At 32.8% G+C, this 25,327-nt stretch overlaps 1 protein-coding gene across 2 annotated transcripts; it reads right to left on the bottom strand.

Annotated features, from left to right (window-relative positions):
* Positions 1–16,717: 16,717 nt before the first annotated feature.
* Positions 16,718–24,156, bottom strand: LOC107949492 (protein FATTY ACID EXPORT 1, chloroplastic). 2 transcript variants are annotated; one of them, XM_016884149.2, is made up of 7 exons: positions 23,839–24,116; positions 22,405–22,642; positions 21,930–22,085; positions 21,544–21,652; positions 17,360–17,406; positions 17,240–17,280; positions 17,029–17,127 (listed from the first exon to the last, which is right to left on the bottom strand). In XM_016884149.2, exons 1-6 carry the CDS (start codon positions 23,953–23,955, stop codon positions 17,261–17,263), a joined length of 687 nt encoding a protein of 228 aa, XP_016739638.1. In that variant the 5' UTR covers positions 23,956–24,116; the 3' UTR covers positions 17,029–17,127; positions 17,240–17,260. The 2 variants fall into 2 exon arrangements, with proteins under 2 accessions (XP_016739637.1, XP_016739638.1); XM_016884148.2 differs by lacking the exon at positions 21,544–21,652 and having other exon boundaries at positions 16,718–17,127; positions 23,839–24,156.
* Positions 24,157–25,327: the final 1,171 nt, after the last annotated feature.

A 25,327-nucleotide genomic window follows, 5' to 3' on the forward strand; every position in this document is an offset into this window, starting at 1 on the left:
GTAGGCTCGTATAGACACATTGGTAATAGCCTATTGGTCCAACAAATCAGATTGACCTTAACTTATGAGACATGCGAGTCCCAAAGTGAAGGTTGGACTGAAAGGCAGATTACTGGAAGTAATCCTACTGTGAACAATAAGGTGGAATGAGAATGGTTTCACTAGAGTGGCTATTCATGCTGAAGGTCAACATGGTAAGGAAATGTCAACAAGTCTTCGGGATTAGAGGAAGGGAAAAATGAGTCTGCCAAGGACTTGTCTGTCCAAGTCTATCAAGGAAGGCGTACAACCAAGTAAGGTAGAGGACAACGAACACCTTGTACATGGGTGCATGAAAGGAAGAAAAGAAGAAAAGTAAGATAGGACCCACTAGTAATGTGAAGTATTTGGATTATGGTCAAGTGGAAAGTTAGACCAAAGGAAGGTCTTATAATGAGTCAAGTAGCTCAAAGGATCAGGTGGAGTCCATTGCCCTAAAAAAGAAACATTCGTTGTGAGCAAACAGTGAGTTTATTTTATATTTAGTTTATTTATACATTTGTTACCTTCGTGTCATAGAGATTAATTATGGTGCAGTGAAGGAATTCACTAAGTTAATTTGAACTTATAAGGGTTGTCTAATGTTCACAGGATTTGCGAGGTTGATCGAAGACTCAGGAGAGGGACCAAGTCAAATGTTGCTGAGATTAGGGATCGCGATCTATGAGAGTCGTGCACATAGCAAGGGGGTACAATTGAAGGCTTCACCTCATGGTCAATCATAGTATAATCAGACGATGTTTCCAGAGTTTGAATTCTAAATTTAGTTAGCCTGAGTTACAAACTTTAATGGTCTTATTGTAAATAAACAGATTGATTAGTGACAAAAATTTTAGGGACTAAATATTCAGTGGCTTAAAGCCTTAAATATAAAAATTATTATTGATTTTATTTTAGATTATTTTATTTAGTCTACTTTATAGCAGTTAAGTCAACATCAATAAATTAAGGATAGGCGAACCTGGTCCATTTGTGACGTTTCATACCCAGATCTGATAGATGGGTTGGGTTAGGTTGTTACACGAACGTTGAGAGTAAAAAATCGTGTAAATATATATATATAAATTAAATGCGGTATCTGCAAGCAAATAAGTCAATTTGTAATATAGATTTTTGTTACAACAAAACACCGATAAGTATTTCAAGGATTGTACCCAAGGTATTGCAAATTGGAGAAAATTATTATTAAATTAGTTACAGAAAATATACTCTAATTGAGTCACGAATTAGTAGTGTGAATCCAAATTAAAAGATTAATTAAAATAATTAAATTAATTTCTCTTAATTAACCTAATGGAATTTTCTATTCCTAGTGTCAACAATGCGAGCCTCTAGCCTATGATCAATTAAATCAATAATTATCTAATTAAATAATTAATTATCCTCGGCTGAGTTATTTATCACCCTTAGTTAAGAATACCCTTCCAGTATCATCTTCACTAAGGATTACCACCTAAGTCACCCTTCCAGTCTCTTCCTAGGCATATTGATACCCTTTTGATCTTACCGCTTAGCACAAGTTATACACGACAGGATACTATTTTGGTCTCAGCTATCTAGATACTCTATCAGGCGCTTCACTCCCTAATATACTAAGTACTCTTGAATAAACAACCAATTTCAAATAAATAATTACTCAATAGATAAATTAGTTAAAGAATCAAATAATGCAATATTTGAATAAAGCACTAGAAATTATTCTAATATTCATATAGTCGTTAATTGATCAATTTAACAAAATATAAATAAAAGAATAAAATAGAAGAGTAGAGAGAGTGCTCATTGATAATATATTGAAGCGTGGATTCAGAGCAATCTCCACTCGTAAATATCTTTATATCGGAATAGAAAAGTTTCGACTAAGCAAACAAAAAAATAAAATACAAAGAAAACTAAATAGTAAAAATTGTTTGTTTAAGTTTGCACACCATTCAGGTAACTATAAGGTTACTTATATAGGCTACGGGTGACTTGGTACCCACACAACTCAAGATACATTTAGTTACTAATTAATACAATATAATCTTAGATTGCTAGGGTCTAAATATGGAAATATCCCCAAGAGTGTCGTCTAAGGATTTAGCTCATTTTGGCCTGCCTTTTTTGTGTCGTCGTGATGTGGAAAGACTTCTAGTCGTAGCGTTGCTACCGTGAATTTCTTCATATATTCATCGCATCATTGTGATGAGGGAAAACTCCCCATCACGACTTGGAGTGCTTTCTCGACCTTGTTAACTTCGTCAATCTATGTTGCAACACGGGCTTCCTTTTATCACGGCTCGACGATCACTCTTCGTATTCTTATATCTGAATTGGCACCCTACATACTCAATTTGCCCATTAGTTACTTTCGAGGCTCGAGTCATCTGTACGGGTCATCAAAACAACAAAAAATATGTAAAAAAATTATATTAATATTTAGTTCCTAACCTACTAATACTAAAAATGCAAAAATTAATTATAAAATGCAAAAAAACTCATTAAGTGCTGAAATTTACTTAAACTACCATTACAATTGGCAGTAGGTAATTTGTTACAGCCTATATCTATTCCAGAATGGAAATAGGAATGAATCGCAATGGATTTCATTGTTGGTCTGCCGACTTCACTGAATAAAAGAAATGTGATTTGGGTGATAATTGACTGATTGACGAAGTTTGCTCATTTTCTGGCAGTTAAAACAGATTGGTCACTCCTGAAGTTGGTTGAAGTGTATATTTGAGAGATAGTTAGACTTCATGGTGTGCCTATGTCTATTGTCTTCGATTGAGACCTTCGTTTTACCTTGAAACTGTAGAAATAATTACATGAATCACTAGTACGAGATTGAATTTTAGCATAAATTTCCATCCTCAGTCTGATGGCCAATTAGAGCGAGTTATTCAGGTGCTGAAAGATATGTTGCGAGCTTGTGCTATTAATTTTGAATCTAGTTGGGAACATTATTTGCCGTTAGCTGAATTTCTGTATAATAATAGTTTCCAGTCAAGCATTCAGATGGCTCCATATGAAGCATTATATGGCCGCCGATGTAGAACACCCTTATGTTGGTCGAAAATGTGTGAGAAGAAAATAAGCGGGCTAGAATTGATTTAGAAGGCTAAAAATGTGGTAAAATTGGTTAGAGTAAGATTAAAAGGGGCTTCTGATAGGTAGAAGTTGTATGTGGATCTAAAACGAAAGGATATCGAGTATTTAGTGGGTGATAAGGTATTTCTAAAGGTTTCTCCATGGTAAAAGATCCTGCGCTTTGGCCATAAGGGAAAGTTGAGTCTTAGGTTTATCGGGCCATATGAGATCATCGAGAGAGTTGGACCTGTAGCATATTGCTTAACTCTACCATCGGAATTACAAAGAATTCATGATGTGTTTCATGTATCCATGCTTCAATGATATCAGTTAGATCTATATCATGTTATTTTGGTGGAATCAATTGAAGTTCGGTCTCATCTGTCATATGAAAAAGAATCGGTTGAAATCTTAGCTCGAGAAATGAAAGAGCTGATAAATTAACACGTGCCATTGGTGAAATTCATATGGCACAATCATAGCACTAAAGAAGCTACCTGGGAATTGGAAGAGACAATGAGATCCCAGTATTCCCACCTCTTTCCAGGAAAATTTCGAGAACGAAATTTCATGAGGGGCAGAATTGTAATGGCCTGATTTTTAATAGTGTTAGAAATTATGGTTTCAGGACCTCGTTTTCGTAAATTGATTTCGTAAATATTAAATAAACATAATTATGGAGTTAATAAATGGATGAATTGAAATTTGGTTAGTCAATTTAGCCAAAATTGTGATTAAATAAGACCCAGGGACTAAATTGTAAAGTCTAATTTCTATATATTTTTAATTAGGAAATGGCTTGGGGACTTAAATTTCAATTAGCCAAAGGTATAAAATGTTAATTAGACCCATTATAAGTAAGAGATAGTTGACGATAATGATGATTTCCTTAAGCTTAATTAACATTATAATTAATTAAGTTAAACTTGATTAATTAATTAAATTATAAACTTAGTATAAAAGTGAAATTGGTGGATGGAGAGATGAAAATCCATCTTCTCCAACCGACCAAAAGAAGAAAGTAAAAGAAATTTTCCATTTTTGAACTTTCAAGCTTTCAACCATTCAATTTAAGTAAGCCCTTAGCAATTTTTCTTTGATTTTTATGGAAATTGAATCATGGGAGCTTGATTTAGCTAGCCCATGTACTAATTTGTAAAACTGTTAAAATTTTAGAAAGTTATCACTGTTTATTTCTTGAAGAATTAGGTGTAAAATTGATAAAAATTAAGCTTAGTTTAAGAAAACAACTAAATTGTAAAGCTTAACTGTTGAATTCGTACAACAGGGATCTAATTAAATAAAATGAAAAATTTTCATAAAATTTTGGTAGGAATAGAATGTAATTTCAATCTGAAGCTCTAGATTGAAAGTTATGTTTGTCTCAGTTTTAAGGACTAAATTGAATAAATTATAAAATATGCTTGATAGTTTATTTTATTGTGATTTCAATGAAAATTGACGGTGTTATATGTTTTGTGATTATATTTAGCTAATGTTGAAGAGGAACCCTCAAAGTCGTGATGTCAACTCCAAAATTTTGAAAACTTTACAAATTGGTCTTAATTCGACCTTGGGTAGCATTAGAGCTTTCGTAAGCAGGTATAAGGCCCATAAATGAATACGTATAGTTTTATACATATGTTTTACTTATATTTATATGTTTAATGGTATAAATCAAATGTGATTTGGTCATAGTTTCTCTAGCAACGAATATGACACCTTGTAGCCCAAATCCGACAATCGAGTTGGGTATGGGGTGTTACACCGTGACACCTCCCATTTGTACAATACGTTGGGATTGGTGAGGGGTGTTACAAACCCACCACCATACCCCGAATGTGCAATGCACATTTCATTTAGACAATGTTCAAAAATTGCAATGTATTCAAGACTAAAGTTTAGGAGTTACTTAAGGCTAGGTTGATCAATTTCGAGAAGAGTGACAATCCTTCACTAAAACATTTAAGGAGATACAATTTAGTGAATCATGTTTTAGTTTGGTGTTTCTAGTTATCCTTGAATCTAATGTATTGAATGATTGTGCCAAAGGGTTTTAGAAAAGTTTTATGGACTTTGTTTATCAATTCTCATTTTAATAAATAATAATGCAATTCATCTTGTGTTCCTTTTTTCAGCGTAGTTGTTGGTCCATACTTTTATATGTATATGCACATGTTATTTGTTTTGTCCAATTTTTTAAAATTCCAAGTGACAATTTTAACAATTTTAAATTTGATTTTGGAATTCTGACTCCTATTTGTAATAAAAAGTTTGATTGGCGCCTCATTAATGACATTAAAACACACTTTGGGAGAACTTCGATTGCATTTTAAATATAATAGATTTAGCCACTCATTTATGGCCCTAATGACATTTTTTAATGCATCTTGCTTCATAAATGATTTTTTATGAAGAGTATTCCCAAATAAAATGATATATGTAGTCTTTTTCTTACATTTCACTTGAGGAAAGGTATACCCCTTGCTACTCATGAGTCTTTTTATTTGGTACATGTTTAAATCAACCCTTACCAATAGGGCGAAGGCAAAAAGTTTTTTAAAGGGGAAAAAAATTAAAATTTAATTTTTACGATAGTAAAAATATAATTTCACAATTTGAATAGCCTATATCTTTATAATTTTTAAAATATTAAATCGAATTTGTATCATTTTTAGGGGGCCAAAGTGTAATTTTAAGAGGAAAACATAACTTACATTAAACTTTGTGGTAAATGTGAAATTTGAAAATCATGCATGGGAGGTACTTGATCCAAAAAGAATTAAACAAATGATAAATGACATTTCTTTGCTCTACCTTTCATTTGTGAAAATTATGTCTAGTACTATCCCCTTTGAACTTAATAAGATTTGTGTCTCGAAATGAACATTAACTAAGAGTCACCTGCCTCATTTGGCGAAAAGACAATGCTATCGATGACCATTATGAATTAAAATTCAACTCTTTTTGTCATGTGGCTCAATAATTCAAAGGTTTTGAACTCATTCCAAAAAAAAAAAACCTTAGTTAGTTAGGGCAATAATTCAATGCCTTTTCCTACTTGGTTTCCACATATAGGTATTTTCTCTTTTCAGGATTGAAGCTACTTGTGCCTAATGTGACAGTCAAACGTCCAACCCCTTCTATGGAGCAAAGAAGTAGGCTATTTTACCTATCTAACCCAAAAAATTAATATTTATAAAAATAACCCTAGTTTAAAAACTGTAACACCCCTAACCCATATCTGTCGCCGTAATATGGTTACAGAGCATTACCAGAGATTTTTAACTTAAAACATTCAATTACAATCATTTATAAAACACATCATATTCCATTCAAATTCATACATAACATCCCCTTTTCGAGCCTTCGAGGCCTTAGAAACACTTTAGAAACAATTCGGGACTAAATAGAAAACATTTAGAACTTCATAGAAAAAGATAGAAAAAATTCATACTACAGGGGTCACACGGCTGAGACACACGCCCGTGTCTCAGGATGTGTGGGTATTTGAAGTAGGGACACACGCTCCAGCCCCTGTCCGTGCCTGTGTAACTCTTTGATTTGGGTCACACGGCCAAGCCACACGCCCGTGTGCCAGGCCATGTAACTCTCAAAATACAACTTATAAAAACCTACAGGGGACACACGACTGTGTCGCGTGACCGTGTGTCACACACGGCTGAGACACATACCCGTGTATTAGGCCATGTGGACGAGAAATAAGTCATTTTCAAGCCATTTCATTCACTCTAAATATGCTCACACTTACAAACCATTTGTACCTATTTCAAACATTCAAAAATGTACCTAAAACATGCATAATATAGTTAAATCAAAATGACATCTATCCATACAACCAATATGCCTTAAAAACACCTCAAACACAACAATCAAATTTGACTAAACATTTGCTAAATTTAACCATAAATCAATCAACCAATTAAAAAACTTATATATTACATTTACCATAATGTTCACATATTATTTTCGTACTCATAACCACCAATATGACCATTCACACAACTCAACCAATACCTTAGCAACTTATCCGTATGCCAACCACAACCAAGGCTACCAAAACTAGCCATTTAACAACTCAATGCACTATCTCATTCCATACCAAACCAACATTTTATAGCATAGCTTTATATTCATCATTTCAACTACCATCATTTAAGTACTTAGATACCAAACTAACAACTATTAAAGTACCATACATACATGTCGACATAACAACTATTTCATCACTTAAAATAACATATTTACAAGCCAAACATAATGGTTAATTTCATCAAACAAAGACACTTATACATGCCATTATAACCATGACTCAAAATCATGAAAATCTACCAATATAGTCGATGGATAGTGTGATGGATCTTCGACTAGATTCTAACTCAATTTGTAACACCCCAAACTCGGTCTAGGAGTTATGGCCGAATTTGGCGGTGTTACATTGAGGTGTTTAGTGTAAAACTTGTTGTTGTTGAAATTTTGAAATTTTTAAAAATCAATTAATCATTTTATTATTAAACGGTGATTCCAAAACGAGTTGTTCTTTTCCAAGCATGCATCATTAAAAACTAATCACTTTTAAAACGTTATAAATTTTCCAAAATCTCATTTATTGCGAAAACGTGGTGTCTTTGAAAACAGTTACCTTTTGAAAACCCGTCTTATTCTACAACTATCAGTTATATCAAACTAAATAAATAAAAACCCCAATTTAAAGTTTATAACTTTAAATAGGCCTTTTTACATGAAAATACCCAAATTCAGTTACTCATAAATCAAAAGCTAAAAACGAAAGCTGATGCAGTTGTGTGGCCACCTCCGAGTCCCTCGCAGCTCTGAACCGTCTAACGCTGAGGATTACCTGAAAGGTTAAAAACGGGGTGAGTTTACAAAAACTCAGTATGTAATCCCCTTATTAAAGAAACAGTTAGTAAACAGAAACAACACAATCTAGGCCTGAGCCCTTTAACAGTAACAGTACAGTATGGGTCTTAGCCCAATATAGTAAATGTGACGATTGGGCCTGAGCCCCCATCAGCCTCGGTTGGGCTTGAGCCCATATCAAATGGCACATATCACATATATCTAGGCCTAAGCCCACATCAATATTAGAATCAGTATATGCAATGCATAAATACCCATACCAACCCTGCAATTCGTCTCCTGTCTAACCCTACACTCCTGTGGGGATTAAATCGAATCACCCATCCCTACACTCCTTATGTAGCACCGGTTACGGCACTAACCAGTATTGTAACAAAGCTGCTAGTAACCAGAATGGCTAAGAGCTGTAAACAGGATAACTATAAGCTATAAATGGAATGGCTACAAGCCATAAGTACAGTAATGTGATTGGAACAAAGCCATCAGTAGCAGTGATATGATCGGCACACAACCATCAGTAACGGTAACATGATCGGCACAAAGCCATCAGTGGCAGTGATATGATCGGCACACAGCCATCAATAACAGTGAAATGATCGGCACACAGCCGTCGGTAACGGTAATATGATCGGTACAAAGCCATTAGTAACAGTGAAATGATCGACACACATCCATCGGTAACGATACTATGATCGACACAAAGCCATCAGTAGCATCGCAGCAAAGCTGCCAGCAACAGTATCGCAGTAAAGCTGCTAGTAATATATATGTGGTCAGGCCACCAGTAACAGTGATTGTGGTAGAGCCACTAGTACAATACTTCCTCCATAATAGTATCTCAACCCCATGCAGTATGTCGTGTATGCAAATGCCATGCTCAGAATCAGTCATTCAAATCATAGACAAATCAGTCATACCAAACACAGACAAATCAATCATTTAACCACAGACAAAATAATCATTTGACTTCGAAGGGCAAAAATAGTCATTTACCCACCAAGGCATTATGGTCATTTTACCCTACAGGGGTATTACGGTCATTTTACCCTACAGGGGCATTACGGTCATTTTACCTTACAGGGGTATTACGGTCATTTTACCATCATATGGATGTTGGTCCCTATTTTGACTCTTGTTTTGGGAATCACAATAGGTGTACTAGTAATTGTATGGTTAGAAAGAGAAATATCCGCAGCAACACAACAAAGTATTGGGCCTATGGTCATTTTACCCTACAGGGGTATTACGGTCATTTTGCCCTATAGGGTATTTCGGTATTCTACCCTATGGGGTATTTCGGTATTCTACCTTACAGGGGTATTTCAGTCATTTTACCCTATGGGGACATTTCAGTCATTTTACCCATCGAGGGTATTTCGGTCATTTTACCCATCGAGAGTATTTTGGTCATTTTACCCTTCGAGGGTATTTCAGTCATTTTACCCATCGAGGGTATTTCATTCATTTTACCAATCGAGGGTATTTCTGTCATTTTACCCATTAGGGGTATTTCGGGGATATCAACCTCTCGAAAGGTCAGCAGTCGCCTCGAGCGACTCAAGTAACCTAATTGGTCACAATAGTGTAAATGGGCCCAAGGCCCATTACTCGGCCCAAGTGGGCCCTCACGCTTATGTGGCCTGTTCAGCCCAGATTCAGTCACGACTATGCGAACTACATTGCCCGGTCGAGTATTTGCCACCAATCGTGGATTTTATCCGTGTGAGGCCCACAAGCACAAGCCCATTGAGCCCACACGGCCCATTACGACCTAAGCCCATAGAAATGAATGCTTATGGAGGCCTCTACATTTTATCGCCCATGATTCGTAGGCTCGGCTTTCCACACGAGCGATCACACGCTCGTGTGGTCTCAAATGTCGTATTTCAGCTTTTGCCATTCTACAATTATAGTGGGGAGTTTACACACCTGATGCGATTTATAGATTCCCTTTGATCCGAACACTCTTATTCCGCAAATCAATGATCATCACACCCTTGGTTCCCAGGCAATGTGCCAATCAACCTCGACCACCACCAGTTAGGAATGGAAGCAATACAAGTTGGAGAAAGCAACGAATACCTTGAAAGCCTCGCCGAACTCCCCTCATTCAGAACAAGGAACAAATGAGATGGATATATATAACTCTCCACAACAACAACCTCCCCAAATCCCAATATTCTCTCCTCAAATCTCTGCCCTTATCACTCCATCGATTTCCTCTTAACTCCCTCTATGACCAGTTCAAACTTCTTTCGGCAATATTTCACTCCAACTCTGCCACTTAGACGACTCAAGCAGCAAAATAAATACCCCATTGTGCAACCAAGGACTTGAACCTCAGACATCAACATCTCCCCTCATTCAGAACAAATGAGATGGATATATATAACTCTCCACAACAACAACCTCCCCAAATCTCAATATTCTCTCCTCAAATCTCTCCCCCCTTATCACTCCATCGATTTCCCCTTAACTCCCTCCATGACCAGTTCAAACTTCCTTCGGCAGTATTTCACTCCAACTCTGCCACTTACACGGCTCAAGCAGCAAAATAAATACCCCATTGCGCAACCAAGGACTTGAACCTCAGACCTCACAGTTTCACAACACGCCACTTTGCCACTAGACCACAACTTTTTTTGTATCACATTTTGTCTTCAATTAACTAAAAGGTCTAAAGGCCAAACTCTAGGTTCTTTTAAAAGAAAAACCAAAATAAATTGCAAGAGCCAAGACTTGAACCCAGGCTCCCATGCAACCTTAATAACGCCACAACCACTAGATCACATGCTTCCTTATAACATTTTTAACACAATAATTTAAAAGGCCTACATCTAAGCATCCAGGGTTTTATCCACTTAAAACCAAAATTTTTGCTAAAGCCCAGGTTTGAACCCAGGACTTTTCTGACTCCTCTTAGGACCCTTAACCACTAAAGCAGACAAACTTTTGTACACAGTTTCCAAACCGTTCTCTTTCTCAATGCCCAATACTTCTAGGCTCAAATTCTGGGGCGTTACACAATTGAGCTTCTGATAATCTGTAAAGTAAAAGAAAATAACTACGTAAGCAATGAATGCTTAGTAAGTTCATATAAACTTTAAGCATAACATTCCATTTCAATAATAAACTTTATAGAATAAACATAAATCTATGCCAATGTCATAAGATTCATAAATCGATATGATCATTAACTCACAAATGAGTAAGTTCACTAATGTCGCATATATTTATTATTCATGTCATGATAAGATTTTATGGGACTTAATAGATAATCATCAACCTTTTATAAGATTATAAAATTTTCAATTTACTCTCTTTTCATTCTATTCCCAATGCTTATCATAATCCTAAACAACATTATCAATTCCCGACTTAGTGTATTTATCCATGTTATAGGTATATTCATCCATAACATATGTCAATTTCCACATATAATACATCATTCAAACTCATTACTTCCTTTTTCCTCAAATTTCATTTCAACTATGAATTTACCATTTCATTACCTTTCTTCACTCATTTCATATGCATAACACACAAGTTATAAGCATAACATCAACCATGACTACAAGCTAGTGCATTTAAACATAGCTCTTTTGGAATCAACCACATAATCAACCATCGGATAAGAAATTACATACTTTGATTTATTCCACCTTTTCGTGGACATAAGCACATTACCAATTGAGCACTTACCGTTTCAATGTATTTCATTAAGATTAAACATGATATAATTCATTCACCAACTTGGCACAAGCCTAAGCATCAACAACAACACATGTTAGCATAATTGAGTATAATTCATGTGAACTTAACATAAATAACCATTATACTTGAGCATGATTCTATTGGATTTATCATCTTTCATAACATATCATGTTTTCCATGTATCACCATTTCAATAAATTTCATACACACATTTCTTGGTTCATATTAAACACTTACCATAGCTGCAAGCTAATGATTAAACACATAACTTAGCGATATCATCACATGGTAAGATATAGTACATAAACATAGCATATCTTAAATCATACCTTTCATATTCATGAATATTATTACTTTAATCATTGATACATCATACCTTTCCATATTTTTCGTAGTGAAGTCAACAGAACCCTTACTGGAGCTCACACAACGTGTGCTAAATAATGATCGAAACCATCCATTTTCTATAATCGATGAATACTGTGAAGACAATTGAAACCCTAGTACACGTTTCCTTTGTGTCATAGTCTAACTATGGTCTTACATATGCATTGCCATGGCCCTGCCGTGGTCTTACATTTGTAGTGCTATAACCCAGTTATGGTCTTATCATCAGAATGTCATAGCCCAACTATGGTCTTACATCCATAGTGTCATAACCCAATTATGGTTTTATCACCAGAATGCCATAGCCCAACTACGGTCTTACATATAAATACCGCCATGGTCCAACCATGGTCTTATGTTTGAATAATTACCATAGCCTCGCTATGATGTTACGTGCGAATGTAACCTGTCTCCATTTATATCAGAAATTATCATTTTCGTAACTTTTTACAATTCCTATTCTATCAAAAAATCAATTTAATATCAGTAATTTTACATAATTTAAAATTAAATATTCATAAACACTTAGAAATATAATTGAGTTCATATTAATGAACTTTCAAAGCTAATTTGCAGTAATGGCTCCGAGTTTCTCAATCAATGATCGACATAATATCAATTCATTATTTTAGTTTTCAATTACACACATCAATATAATCTAATATTATGCAATTAGGTTCATATATTTCACTTACATATAAACTAAAATTAAATCGAACAAACTTACCTGGCTAAATTGTAAAAATGACAAAGTACAAGGGCATTTTGGTAATTTTTATTCTCATCGATTTTTCACTCGATCTTGATCTAAATTAATAATTCTATTCAATATATTAATTTAGACAGTAAAACAATGTATTTTATGCAATTTAGTCACTTTTGATATTTTTAAAAAATTTCCCCTAACATTTTACTTTTATTCAATTTAGCCCCTAGGCCTAAAACGTGCAAATTAGCCATTTTTAATGTCAATTCACATCAGCCGAATATTCATGGCACACAAAACAGCCCATATTTACAATAATTTCACATCAAATCCTTGTATTTTTACTATTTCAATAATTTAGTCCCTAATTGATAAATTCATCAAAATTACTTAATAAAATACTTATAAATAACAACTAACACTTCAAATTCATCATTTAATAACTAAATTCATATAGATTCATTAATGACAACATTCAATATCTTTAACATTTTCAAAATCGAAGGTACGGGCTAGCTAGACTTAATTGCAACGATTTTAAAAATATAAAAATTAAAAGAAACAGGTGAAAAACGGACTCATATGCACCCATTAAAGCTTGGCCGAAGCTTGGAGCTTCTCCCCCATTTTGTTTCGACTAAAAATGGTGAAGAAGATGAATGAATCATCTTTTAATTTCCTTTTCTTATTTTATTTACATTATAACATAATATAATGTTTTTATAAATTAATAAACATCATTCTTTTAACTAAATAACCCCACTAATCGTCCAATACCTTTTAAAAATGGTATATTTACCATTCAAGTCCACTTAACTTTATTTAATAAACCATTTAATCACTCTAATCAAATTAGTGATCACATTTTACACTTTTTACGATTTAATTCTTTTTACTTAATTAACTATCGAAACATTAAATTTTTCAACGAAACTTTAATACAACCTTAATGACACTCCGTAAATATTTATAAAAATATTTATGACTCGATTTATGGAAATGAAGTCTTGATACCTCATTTTTTTAAACCACTTGATCTTAGAATCTTACCACTTGAACTTAATAACTCGCTTATATAATATAAATTATCAAATTGAAAACCTTTTTAAAACCATATTTGACTCGTAAATATTAAATAAAAATATTTACAAACTTACTCGTCGAATTTGGTGCCCCCAAAATTATTGTTCCCGACATCATTGAAAAACGAGTTGTTACAAAAGCATTCACCTAAATGACCTGAAATGAACAGTAAATTTTAGCTATAAGGACTAGATGGTTGGCACTATTATTTTTTCTATTAAAAAATAATTTTTGAGATTTTGAACACTAGATGGCTGGCACCCATGTATTTTTTTTAAAAAATCTTTTTTGGGTGCTGACACACTGATGGCCGACACTCCTTTATCTAATTAAAAAAGATTTCGTTTTGGGGTGTGAGGTGCCGGCCAATAAATGGCCAAAGTCACCTAACAAAAGGGATGAAAATATTGCAACATTAACCTCTCCTTGTTTTCCCATCTTTTTTATTTCCCAAGTTTACTTACATATTTTATATTTTAAAATAATATTATTGCATCACTCACATTATTATTAAATTTAAAATTTTATTTAAATTTAATATGCACAATTAAATTAGATTTTTTTTTATAAAATTAGAATCTGCTTTAATGATTTTTATCTTTTATAATAATTCAAACATACATTGCTAAATTATTGTTTCTTTTATTTTAAAAAATAACAAGTAATATATTTATAAATTTAATCTATAGACGTTATTTCTACACGATATTTTACATATTTTTATATTTTAAAATTTAATTTTAAAAATTAATTTAATCTATAAAATAAGTGTTTTTTATAAATATATTACACGTTTCTAAATTTAAAACTTTTAAGTCTATTTAAAATTATTTTTTAGATACTATTCAAATGTTTTTAAATTTATAAATATATTACTTTTTATTTTTTAAAATAAATGAAACAATAATTTAGCAATGCTTAGTTGAATTATTATAAAAGATGAAAATTCTTAAAGCAGATTCTAATATTATAAAAAGAATCTAATTTAATTGTGCATATTAACTTTAAATTAATTTTTAAATTTAATAATAATATGAATGATACAATAATATTATTTTAAAATATAAAATATGTAATTAAATTTGGAAAATAAAAAAGATGGGAACACAAAAAGAGGCTAATGTTGCAATATTATCATCCCTTTTGTTGAATGACTTTGGCCATTTGTTGGCCGGCACCTCACGCCCCCAAAAAAACAACTTGTTTAATTAGATAAAGGGGTGACAGTTATTAATGTACCAACATCCCAAAAATAATTTCTTTTTGAAAAAAAATAAATGAATGCCGGCAATTATTGTACCAACATCCCAAAAATAATTTCGTTTTGAAAAAAAAATAAATGAATGCCAACCATCTAGTGTCCAAAACCCTCAAAATTATTTTCAAATAAAAATAATAATGGTGCCGGCCATCTAATCACTATAACCTAAATTTACGGTTCATTTCAGGTCATTTGTGAATGTTTTTGAACCAGTCATTTTTGTAAATATTAATTTTTTTTAGATCAAATGGGTAAAATAGCCAAAGAAATATCCCTCACGACCCCCAGTTGTTCCGACCATACTAGATTCCTCAACAGCACCTTAGCGAAGGAGGTTCTCCCTCTATGCAACAATGAACAAAAGCATGCAAGAACAAACCAAGCATGGCATTCCAACTAATTGAGGGCAATCCAAAAATCTTCAAGCACAATGGCAGAGCAACTAATCAAAAGGCAGAAGAAAGCTTGCCTCGAACAAATACGAAGGCAAAAAAATTCCTCCCACCACCTGTCAATTCAATCAACTGATGCCTCCCTCTTGGCATTCCCATTAATCAATAGAACATGCCTCATCTCAACCTCAATCATGGTAGGATTAAAGCTTCCACTATCCACCCTTCTACCGGATATCACAACAGAAACATTACCAGAAAAGGAAAAGGAAGACAATAGCCCACCCAAATGTGAACTTGGAAGAAAATTTTGAGAAATCTAAGAGACTACTAGCTACTCAACTTGCTCAACAAAGTTCTTAGTAAAATGTAGAATGCGAAAGATTCCCCCCCCCCAAAACAAGATCTATTTATAGGCCCAAAAACGAATAAACTCCAACAAGCCTTAAAACACAAATCAGGTGACAAATCGATGGAAAAAGCCATCATAAATTGACCTAAGCCCCACCACATTAAAACTCATGCGAAACTAAAGAAATTCAAAGACAACACATTAAAAAAAAACAGAATAAAAATTCAGAAAAATAAAAAAAATTCAGAAATTCAAAAAGCATTTATTTCTTCAAATCTAAAAGTATTCTATATAAATGCAAAAAATAAAATAAAAAAATAATAATAACTAAAAATATATAATAAAACAAAGGATAGATACAATTCTTTAAGAAAATGTATAAAATTATATATTTTTACATAAATTATAAGAAATATATATAAAAAAATCATAAAATATAAAAAATTTTGAAAATTATAAAATTAAAGGGTGGTGCGTAAACCATCGGCAATGAAACTGCAAAGTACGTGTTCCAATGGAATCGCCTCTGCCTTGGCTCATAAGAAGAGAAAAATCTAAAAATAATAAGGCAGGAACTTACTAAGAGCTCTTAACAAAATTAGAGAATTTGAGTGAGCTCATTGAACCAAAAAAAAAAAAAAAGTGAAAGAAAGTGATGATGCATAGCAATTTTGGATTCACCAAGATTAGTGTTGTTGCTTTTCCTTGAAATGTGGTTCATCAAGAGTTTTGCTGCACCATTCAAAGGCCACTATGCTAAAAGAGATGCGACCATAGCTCATATTCAACTGCTAAGTGGTAAACAACTCATATGATCAAAAGCACTAATGCTATAACAAAACATTGTCATTTATCACAGTAAAAGCCTAACATGTCCCCTGAGAGGCACCATAACAGTTTAAAAAAGACTCAGTCTCAGAGATTGAACCCTTGGATGGATCTGGCGGAATCTACGGGACGGAAGAGGAATAACTCCCGTTTAACCTAATCTTTAAAAAAAATACTTCAACTTGTAGCTAACCAGCAGTTTGTTTGATAAATAACACAATGCCCATTTACCTGTAATCTCAGGTCAAGTCAAACTACAACATTACACAAAGGGACCCAACATTCATATAATTAAGATGGCCATGATTAATGAGCAGCAGAAAGCTTCATCTTCTTTGGGGGTGGGTTCCCTCCAGAGATCACAACATATGAATAGAAGAAGAACATTGCGGCACTGCATCATATGAAAATTTATTCCAAAGAAGAAAAGAAAAAGAAGACATGAATATAACTAACTCAAGATGTCATCTTCTTTTAACACAAGCACTGAGTTTTTAGATTAATACCTAATGGCAGCATAAAATGCATTAGGAAATAGCTTCTTTGTCTGCATCCACATTAAGTTATAATGTTAGAACAAAATAACTCAGCCAGAGAGGAATAAGATGCACTGACGTGATACATACCGATGAGTAAGTCTGAAAGTTCATCCAGAAAAGGACTGCTGCTAATGCTGCAAAGTCGGAACACACATTCAGTGGGGCAATCCATTCTAAGTAAGACTGAACATTGAACACTTTAAGATCATTAATCACTCGGCATGCATATGAATGTCAGGTAAGGTTTAGCACCTTGACCAATTTTTAACATCCAGCATACATATTCTGACTGATCATAGGGTACTCATATCTTGCAACATCAAAACCATTTTCTGGAGTATATTGAATCTTTACTGAAATGGACTAGTAAATTAAGCAATCTTCTTGAACCCAAATTCTACATCCAATATCATCACAACTATGTCTTGTTGCCTCTTTGCTGCATGCCAAATTTTGCAATGAGAGGCACTACAAGATTTTTGTCTAAAAATGAACTGGATGGGAAGGATAGATACTTCCTAGTATTGATCTAACGTGTTATAATAACATTTTCTAGCCAATAAAGCTCATGTTTAATTATTTCAGTATCTTCCCATCAATGTCTCTAGATGCAGTCACCAATGAAGTACGAGTCCGCTTTTGTACTCAATGATGCAGGAGTTACTTTATATAATTTTATCATTTCAGTGATTGTAGACAAAGATAGATGGCTAAGATTATAAATTATCTTTAGCGTCTTAAATCTGGGGTGGGATTAAAAATTTATCTGTAACCCTAGCATAAAGAAGAAATTAAATAGATTTACAAGAAACCTTAACATTTTTCTTTGAATTAATAGACTTCAGAAACTAGGGGATTTTATAACCCCATGTATTCAAGAGTTCCAACTTCTACATAACACGTTTCAGCCTAAATTCTATTTATTTACTGTTTTTTCTCTGTAACCATACCAAATTTGGAACTAGAGCCTGACTAGATCTTTGGGTTTAAATTAGGGTTTGCTTTTTAAGCCATGGCTGGATGCAATAGAGGAAATCAGGATCAACAAACAGAACTGGCTGAAATGAGTAGTGTGAATGAAGAAATTTTTTTTTTCTTGAAAGATGTGATTGAAGAGTTGATACATGCAATTTATGCTAGGCCGCGAAAGGAATGAATGGAAAGCCCAGATGGAGATTATGGAAGATGCTCACAACTAGTTTGATGTACTTGTAGGTAGTCTTGCTGATGAATCTGATTATAATGAAGAAAACCTCTTTCATGATGCTGAATTCGCAAATCGTGCGGTACAAGGTGGATTGGAGAAGTGGTTGGTTCATGCCTTTCAATTAAATGGGGGTGGAATTAGGATTGAAGTTGCTGATTTTTATGGGAAAATGCATGCGGAAGATTCCTTGTCTAGGGAAGTTAGCTTGGAGAATTAATTCAAGAGGAAACTAATGACAGAGGCTAGGAAGATGGTGCTTGTGAAACTAAAATTGAAAGGCATTACAGTTCAATGGTGTAAGAGAATTGAAGAGAGCACTTTTGAATTTAACAATATCTCTACCAGCTGACTATGATATGGAGTTGAGCTCCATCCATTAAGGCAAAAGGGATTGTTGATGGAGGAGTGTACTTCTGAATTTAACAATATCTCTATCCAAGTTGGATGAGATGGGAGTGGTTTGATTATTCAACCTTGAAGATGCACGAAAAAATGTCTTCATTAATGGCCTATGTCTAAAAGGATTGATGGCGGTAACACAAAGGGGAGTTCGAGCTATTCGAGGTGTTATAAATTAACAGACAGCCTTTAGAAATAATTGTGAGGCTTTCTTTACAAACAAAGATGGCAGAGGAAACACATGAAAAGAGGAAGGCTTTGGTGAGTTTTAAGGCTGGAAATAGTGGTAGATAGAATATTTTTAAGCCTGGCAGTAACTTTCATAATTGTTTCACTTATGGAGAGAAGGTCAGGGTTCTTATTCTTGTCTCGAACAAGTGTGAACTTAACTGAGATGGAAGAGCAAGAGAATGATATAGTAACCCTATATATGATGAGAATGATGAAGAAAGAGAATAAATTGATGTGCATCCGGTTCAAGAACCGTCTTTGATTGTTAGTATTGTTGACAACATTTAAAGGTTTTGGAGGTGGTGAAACATTTTTCAAACTAAAGTTCATTGCAAGGTTTTATAGAAGTAGCATAGAGAATGTCATTCCAAAAGAGCAAGTCGATAAGTTTAAGTTACCCACAAAAAATATCCACATCCCCGCAAAAAATTGTTGGCTTAAAAGAGGTTGCAAGATTCCTGTCACATCTAGACGCTTAGTTAAATTTCGTATGAGAAATAATCTAGATGATAAAGTCTTGTCTAATGTTCTGAGTCATATTTTTGTGAGAACTTGGTTGTATGATCATGATAAGGAGCATTGTACCAAACCAAATACTTATTCCTTTCAAAGATGCAAAAGTAGCTACTAATCCTTCCAAAAGTAGCAAGATTAGTGGGTTATCGTCTACTGAAAAATTGAGGTTGAATGTGAAGAATCATATTTAGTGCTTGCCTTGGTGAGTTAAGTTACAATTAGTGACTAGATTGAAGAAACATCGAAACGAGCCAAGAAATTTTGAGAAGTTATTTGTCATCAAATGCGATGCATCTCGAGTAAGAATCGGGGTTGTTCTCATCCAAGAAAACCTACTGAAATTTTTAGTGAGAAGCTATCTAATGTTAAAAGGCGTTATTCCACTTACAATTCAGAGTTTTATGTTTTGGTAAGGGTTGTTCCACATTGGAAGTACTACTTGACTTATCAACAGTTTGTGTTCATTTAGGTCAAGCATTGGAATGGTGAGTTAAATATGTATATATCAAGGACTATCATGCCAAGTCGAGTTCCTAACTTAATGAATTTAATTTCTCAGTGAAAAATAAGGCATATGAGTCTAATATTGTGGCAAATGCATTTATCAGGTGACCTTCACTGCTAACGATGACGACTGTTGAAGTGACAAGTTTCAAAGAATTGAGGAATCAATAAAAAACTGACTCATATTTCAACCCTATTATTTCTAAATTGGAAGGATCAACCAGACATGAATAAATTGCATTATCAATTACATGATGGTTATGTGTTAGGGGTAATTGTTTGTGCATTCCCAAAAGTTCTTTACACGAACAATTTATGAGGGAGCTTTTGGAAACTGCTTGGGAGGGTACCTTGGAAAAGGTAAAACCACGGATTCAGGGTTTGAGTGGTATTACTAGCCATTAATGTACAAGGATGTGAAAAGCTTGGTGCACCATGTTCTTGTAAATTTTCTGTGTAATTCACAATACACAAGGTTGTAAACTCCACTACCTATGCTAGAAGTGCCTTTGATTCACTTAAACAGGAATTTGTTCTGAGATTACCAAAGACAGCAATGGGTTATGATTCAATCTTTGTTTCGATGGATCGTTTCTCAAAGATGGCACATTTCATTCCTTTTTCTAAGACTTTTGATGCTCCTCATATTGTAGAGTCGTTTTTATGGTCAGGCTACATGGTGTCCCTACATCTATAGTTTCTTAGAAGGATGTCAAAGTTGTAGGACACTAAATGGAAGAAAAGGTCCAATTGAAATTTTCTAGCAATTGTCATCTATCAAACGGATGGGCAAATAGAGGTTGTTAATTGGAGGTTAGAAGATATATTTAGGTGTCCTATTAAGGATCATGTGAAGAGTTGGGATTTGGTTATTCCTAAAGCTAAGTTTGCATGCAACAACTCCGTGAAATAGAACAATTAAGAAAATGACTTTAAGTTGCTTATGGACTCAAACATTGACAAATGCTTGATTTATGCTAATGCAGCTAATCTATATCACCATATTAAGGAGTTTGAAAAGGGATTAGTACTTGTACATCTGAGGTGAGAAAGATTTTCGAAGTGCACTTATCACAAGTGAGAAGATTAAGCCATGTAAGGTGTTGAAGAAAACAGGCTCCAACGCATGTGACAGAGTTGTCTTTAGATTTTGCATGAAATCCCAAACCACTCTACAATAATATGCTATAAGATATAATTTCACTAAAAAACAAGTGCACTCTTGTATTGTGACATACCAAAACAAGATGTTTAGACCTTTGTTGCTTCGTAATCATAGTTATTTGAAATTATGGCACCCAAAATTCTCACCTCATAAATAATCATACGATAGTCTTTAACCATCAAGCTAGAACGATAATGTCTAATCACAATTAATGCTCGACATTACTCATTTAAAGATGCATAGTCTTACATGTTTGCGTGATATGAGTATGTGTTAGATCCATCTTTGTTAAACATTTGAACTTCAACAAAATGCATTCCTCCGGTTGAGAATAGATAAACGCTAGTTGAAGAGTATTCTATAACAAACAGAAGCAACTTTGTTAATTAGATGTTAGGCTCTCTAACTAAAAAACTAAACAAAAGGGAACTACTATCAAGCCATATTCTTGTACTCAATGGCTTCTCATTTAGGTACTAAAGCTCTCCTTTATAAGACAACAAATAAATAGGAACCAAAAGCAAACATTTCACGTAAGCAACAATCAAGATTGTAAAATGTGAAGCACAAAAAAAAATGATATTTCCATAAATTGCTTTCAAAGGATGCCTCAATGCATAGAAAAGTTAAAATACCTGCTTGTCCAAGTATGAACAGTAAACTTGATTTTCCTTGCCGCCAAATTTTCAAGCTGAAGGTGCTAAGGGCCAGCAAAGCACCTCCAAAGAGTAAGGTAGTAGTATTTCTTGAAAATATAAAACCAATAAGCCCCCCGCTTAGAACAAGACCACCTATAATCAAGTAAGACAAGTTTTTAGAAGTTTGTTAATCCATTGAAGAACAAAATCTAAATGAGAAAGAAAATACATTATAAAGATTAAGCATAGGAAAAAATACACAAAATTTACAAATCACTTTGAGAAACAATTAACCTTAGGATTACCAAGTCTAGATAAATTGATAGTGTAACAAGCACAAAAAAATAGAAAAGCCATTAAATGATATAAAAGACACTTTAAAATAACTATAACTGTAAGAAAGCATTTCAAATAAATAAACGATCAACCTAGTAATTTTTCCGGCAATGGAAACCTCATACTGCACACTCACCATAAGGAATTCCAAAACAGAAATCATGGATTTTTGCTGCCCTCTTTTGTTGGATGATACCATGTTCCTCTTCTAAATCACTTGTATTTTCAGGAACATGCTCTTCTGCATTTGGGTATGTCCTAGGCATATCTTCTATAAATGCTTTTGATTCTCCAGCAATATAGCTTGGCGTAGTTTTAGGTTGATTGCCAGTAGTTTCAGCACCATGCCCATCAACACTTGTAACAACAAATGACTGGAAAATTGTACTTAGCATCTTTTCCAACACAATAACTAATTTCTTTAATGTTCACAAAGAATATTAATACATCAAATCCAATTAGATTCCACATTTTTATGATTTTATATTTGATTTAATATTTGAGCAGGAATACTTTTTATTTAATTTCCTCAAACATTTAAAAGTAATTGCTAATCTAATAGCAAAGCATGAAAACTTAAGGAAATTGAAATAAGTAAGCCCCAAATTGGTTGTTACTTTTCTACTTCATTTTTCCAATTTATTCTTTTACTTCTAAAAGTTGCTAAAGTATGGAAAATAAAGAGCAGAAAGCGAAAATTACATTTAATTAAACTAAAAAATAGAATAATATCTAATTCTGCAAATACTTTTTTCATATAGATTTAGAACCCGAGATTACTTATTTGAACATAATTGTTCCATAAACTTTTTCATCATGAGAAATGTTAAATTTCACCACAGTTGTACAATCTGAATATTTGTTATGTATTATTTTCATGTTATTTGAGAGTAACTGGACTGTACAACTGAAGGATAAAATAACTATTATTCTAGCGGAGCATGCCGCTAGCAACACTTAAGCCATAAACTCAAGGAAAATGGATTAAATTAAACTCCACGAATACTATCTCATACAGTCATACTCCACCAACGGAGTTAGAGGTTTGTCACATACTCTTTCAAAAAATGGTTTTAACATTGGGCGTGTATAGAAACGAATTCTTTGTATATAAGAATAACCCAAATAGCCTTACTCTTTGTTTAGTTTAATAACTCCACTGAAGGTATATATGAGTATTAACACAAATAGTCAGCCTTCGTGTATCATAAAAATCAAAATTTGTAGACTTTAGTTCCTTAAAGGCGACTTTAAAAGAAAAAGTTCAGCAGTAAAAGGAACAAAATAACTGAATCTAGAATAATTACCATAATACAAAACATATTAATTACTAATATGGATTAGAACCCTACAGAATAAGAGAAAGAGCAATATTTCAAGATTTTTTCTTATTATCAATTTAAATATGGATTAAAACCCTACAAAATAAGTGAACAGATCAAGATTTCAAGGTCTCTGCTTACTTTCAATTTAAATTGGAAAAATGAAACATGTAAACAAAGCATTGATCAGCATGTTAAGCAACTCAATAATCTTTCAAGTAAATTTAATTATCTGAATACGATAATACCTTTGAGCGAGTAACCGGACGAAAAGTTGAACGATGATAGAGCTGAAATCTCCGGTTGATTGAAGAGAAACAAGAAATCTGAGAAATTGTCTTTGTCGCTGCTGCTGCTGTTGCCATTTTTATTTTGAAAATCGAACAAAACAAAAAACAAAAAGTAAATAAAATTAACCTTTTTTATAGAAAGCAAAATTGGCAGGTTTTGATTCAAGAGAAAGTGGAGACAGCAGCAGCCTCAAGGGCTGTTTGGTCAACCGATAATTCAAGGAGTAAAAGATGGAATCTTGGATACTACTTTCTACAAGGGCTGTTTTGTCAACCGATAATTCAGGCTGGGGTATAATAATTTTATAATATTTTTTATAATATTTAATTTTAAAAATTAATTAATTTCATTTTAAAAATAATAATGCAATTAAAAATTTTTAAAAATATTTAACTAATTTAGAATCAATTATATTAATATTTAATATTAAAATAATATAAAAATTTATCATGATTTAAATATTAATATTAATATATTATACTTTAAATAATATTATTAACAATTTATTACAAATTATTTATTTTATATATATTGTTAAATTAATTTATTTTAATGTCAATTTTATTAATATTTATTTTTTATAATTTTATATTTGTTATGAATATCTTATTAAGTAGATGCCTGTCATGATCAAGATAAAATTTTAATATACTTTCAATTCTAATAGTTATTAGAATTAGATTTCTATTTCTTTTCTTATGCCTATAAAGTAGATTCTCTATTACTTTCATATATATATTTTTTCTTTTTTATTTATTCTCTTCATCTCTCTTTATTTTATAACAATATTTATATTTATTGTACTTTAATAAATGAATATAATTAATTTTTATTATATTTGAAAAATATAAATTTACTTTGATAAATATTATTTATATGTTTTTTAAAATTATATTTTAAGTTTAAAAATTTAATATTTATTAATTTCAATACCATAAAATTAAAGAGTAATTTGCATTTAACATCCTATCTATTTAATATCAATTTTCATATAAATCCTTAATTTTTAATTTAATCAAATCAAAAAATTTTATTATAATTAAATTAAATTATTTTTATTAACACTCATAAAATGTATTAATAAAATGTTGATTCATCATTTTTTATACCTAAAAACCAAAAAATTCAATGTTTTTATTTTATAAGTAGAATTAAGGGTGAGCGTTCAATCGAATTGAATAAAAAATTTTTGAGTTAATCGTGATTTAAAGGAAAAAGGTGAGAAGTAAAAGTTTATGGGGAAAATAAAAAGTTTTGGAGGTTTGGGGAGTAAAATTTTGGGGGTAAAATATTCAAAAAAAAGTGGGGAAAAAATAAGTTTAGGGTAGACGAGGGGTGAGATGGGAAGGAAGTAAAAGTTTTGGAGAAAAAATGAGAGGGAGTAAAAGTTTTGGAGGGAAAATAAAAAGGTTTAGGGGTTTGGGGTAAAAATATAATATATTATAG

Source organism: Gossypium hirsutum, chromosome D03 (genome assembly GCF_007990345.1).
Source record: "Gossypium hirsutum isolate 1008001.06 chromosome D03, Gossypium_hirsutum_v2.1, whole genome shotgun sequence".
Lineage (NCBI taxonomy): Eukaryota > Viridiplantae > Streptophyta > Magnoliopsida > Malvales > Malvaceae > Gossypium > Gossypium hirsutum.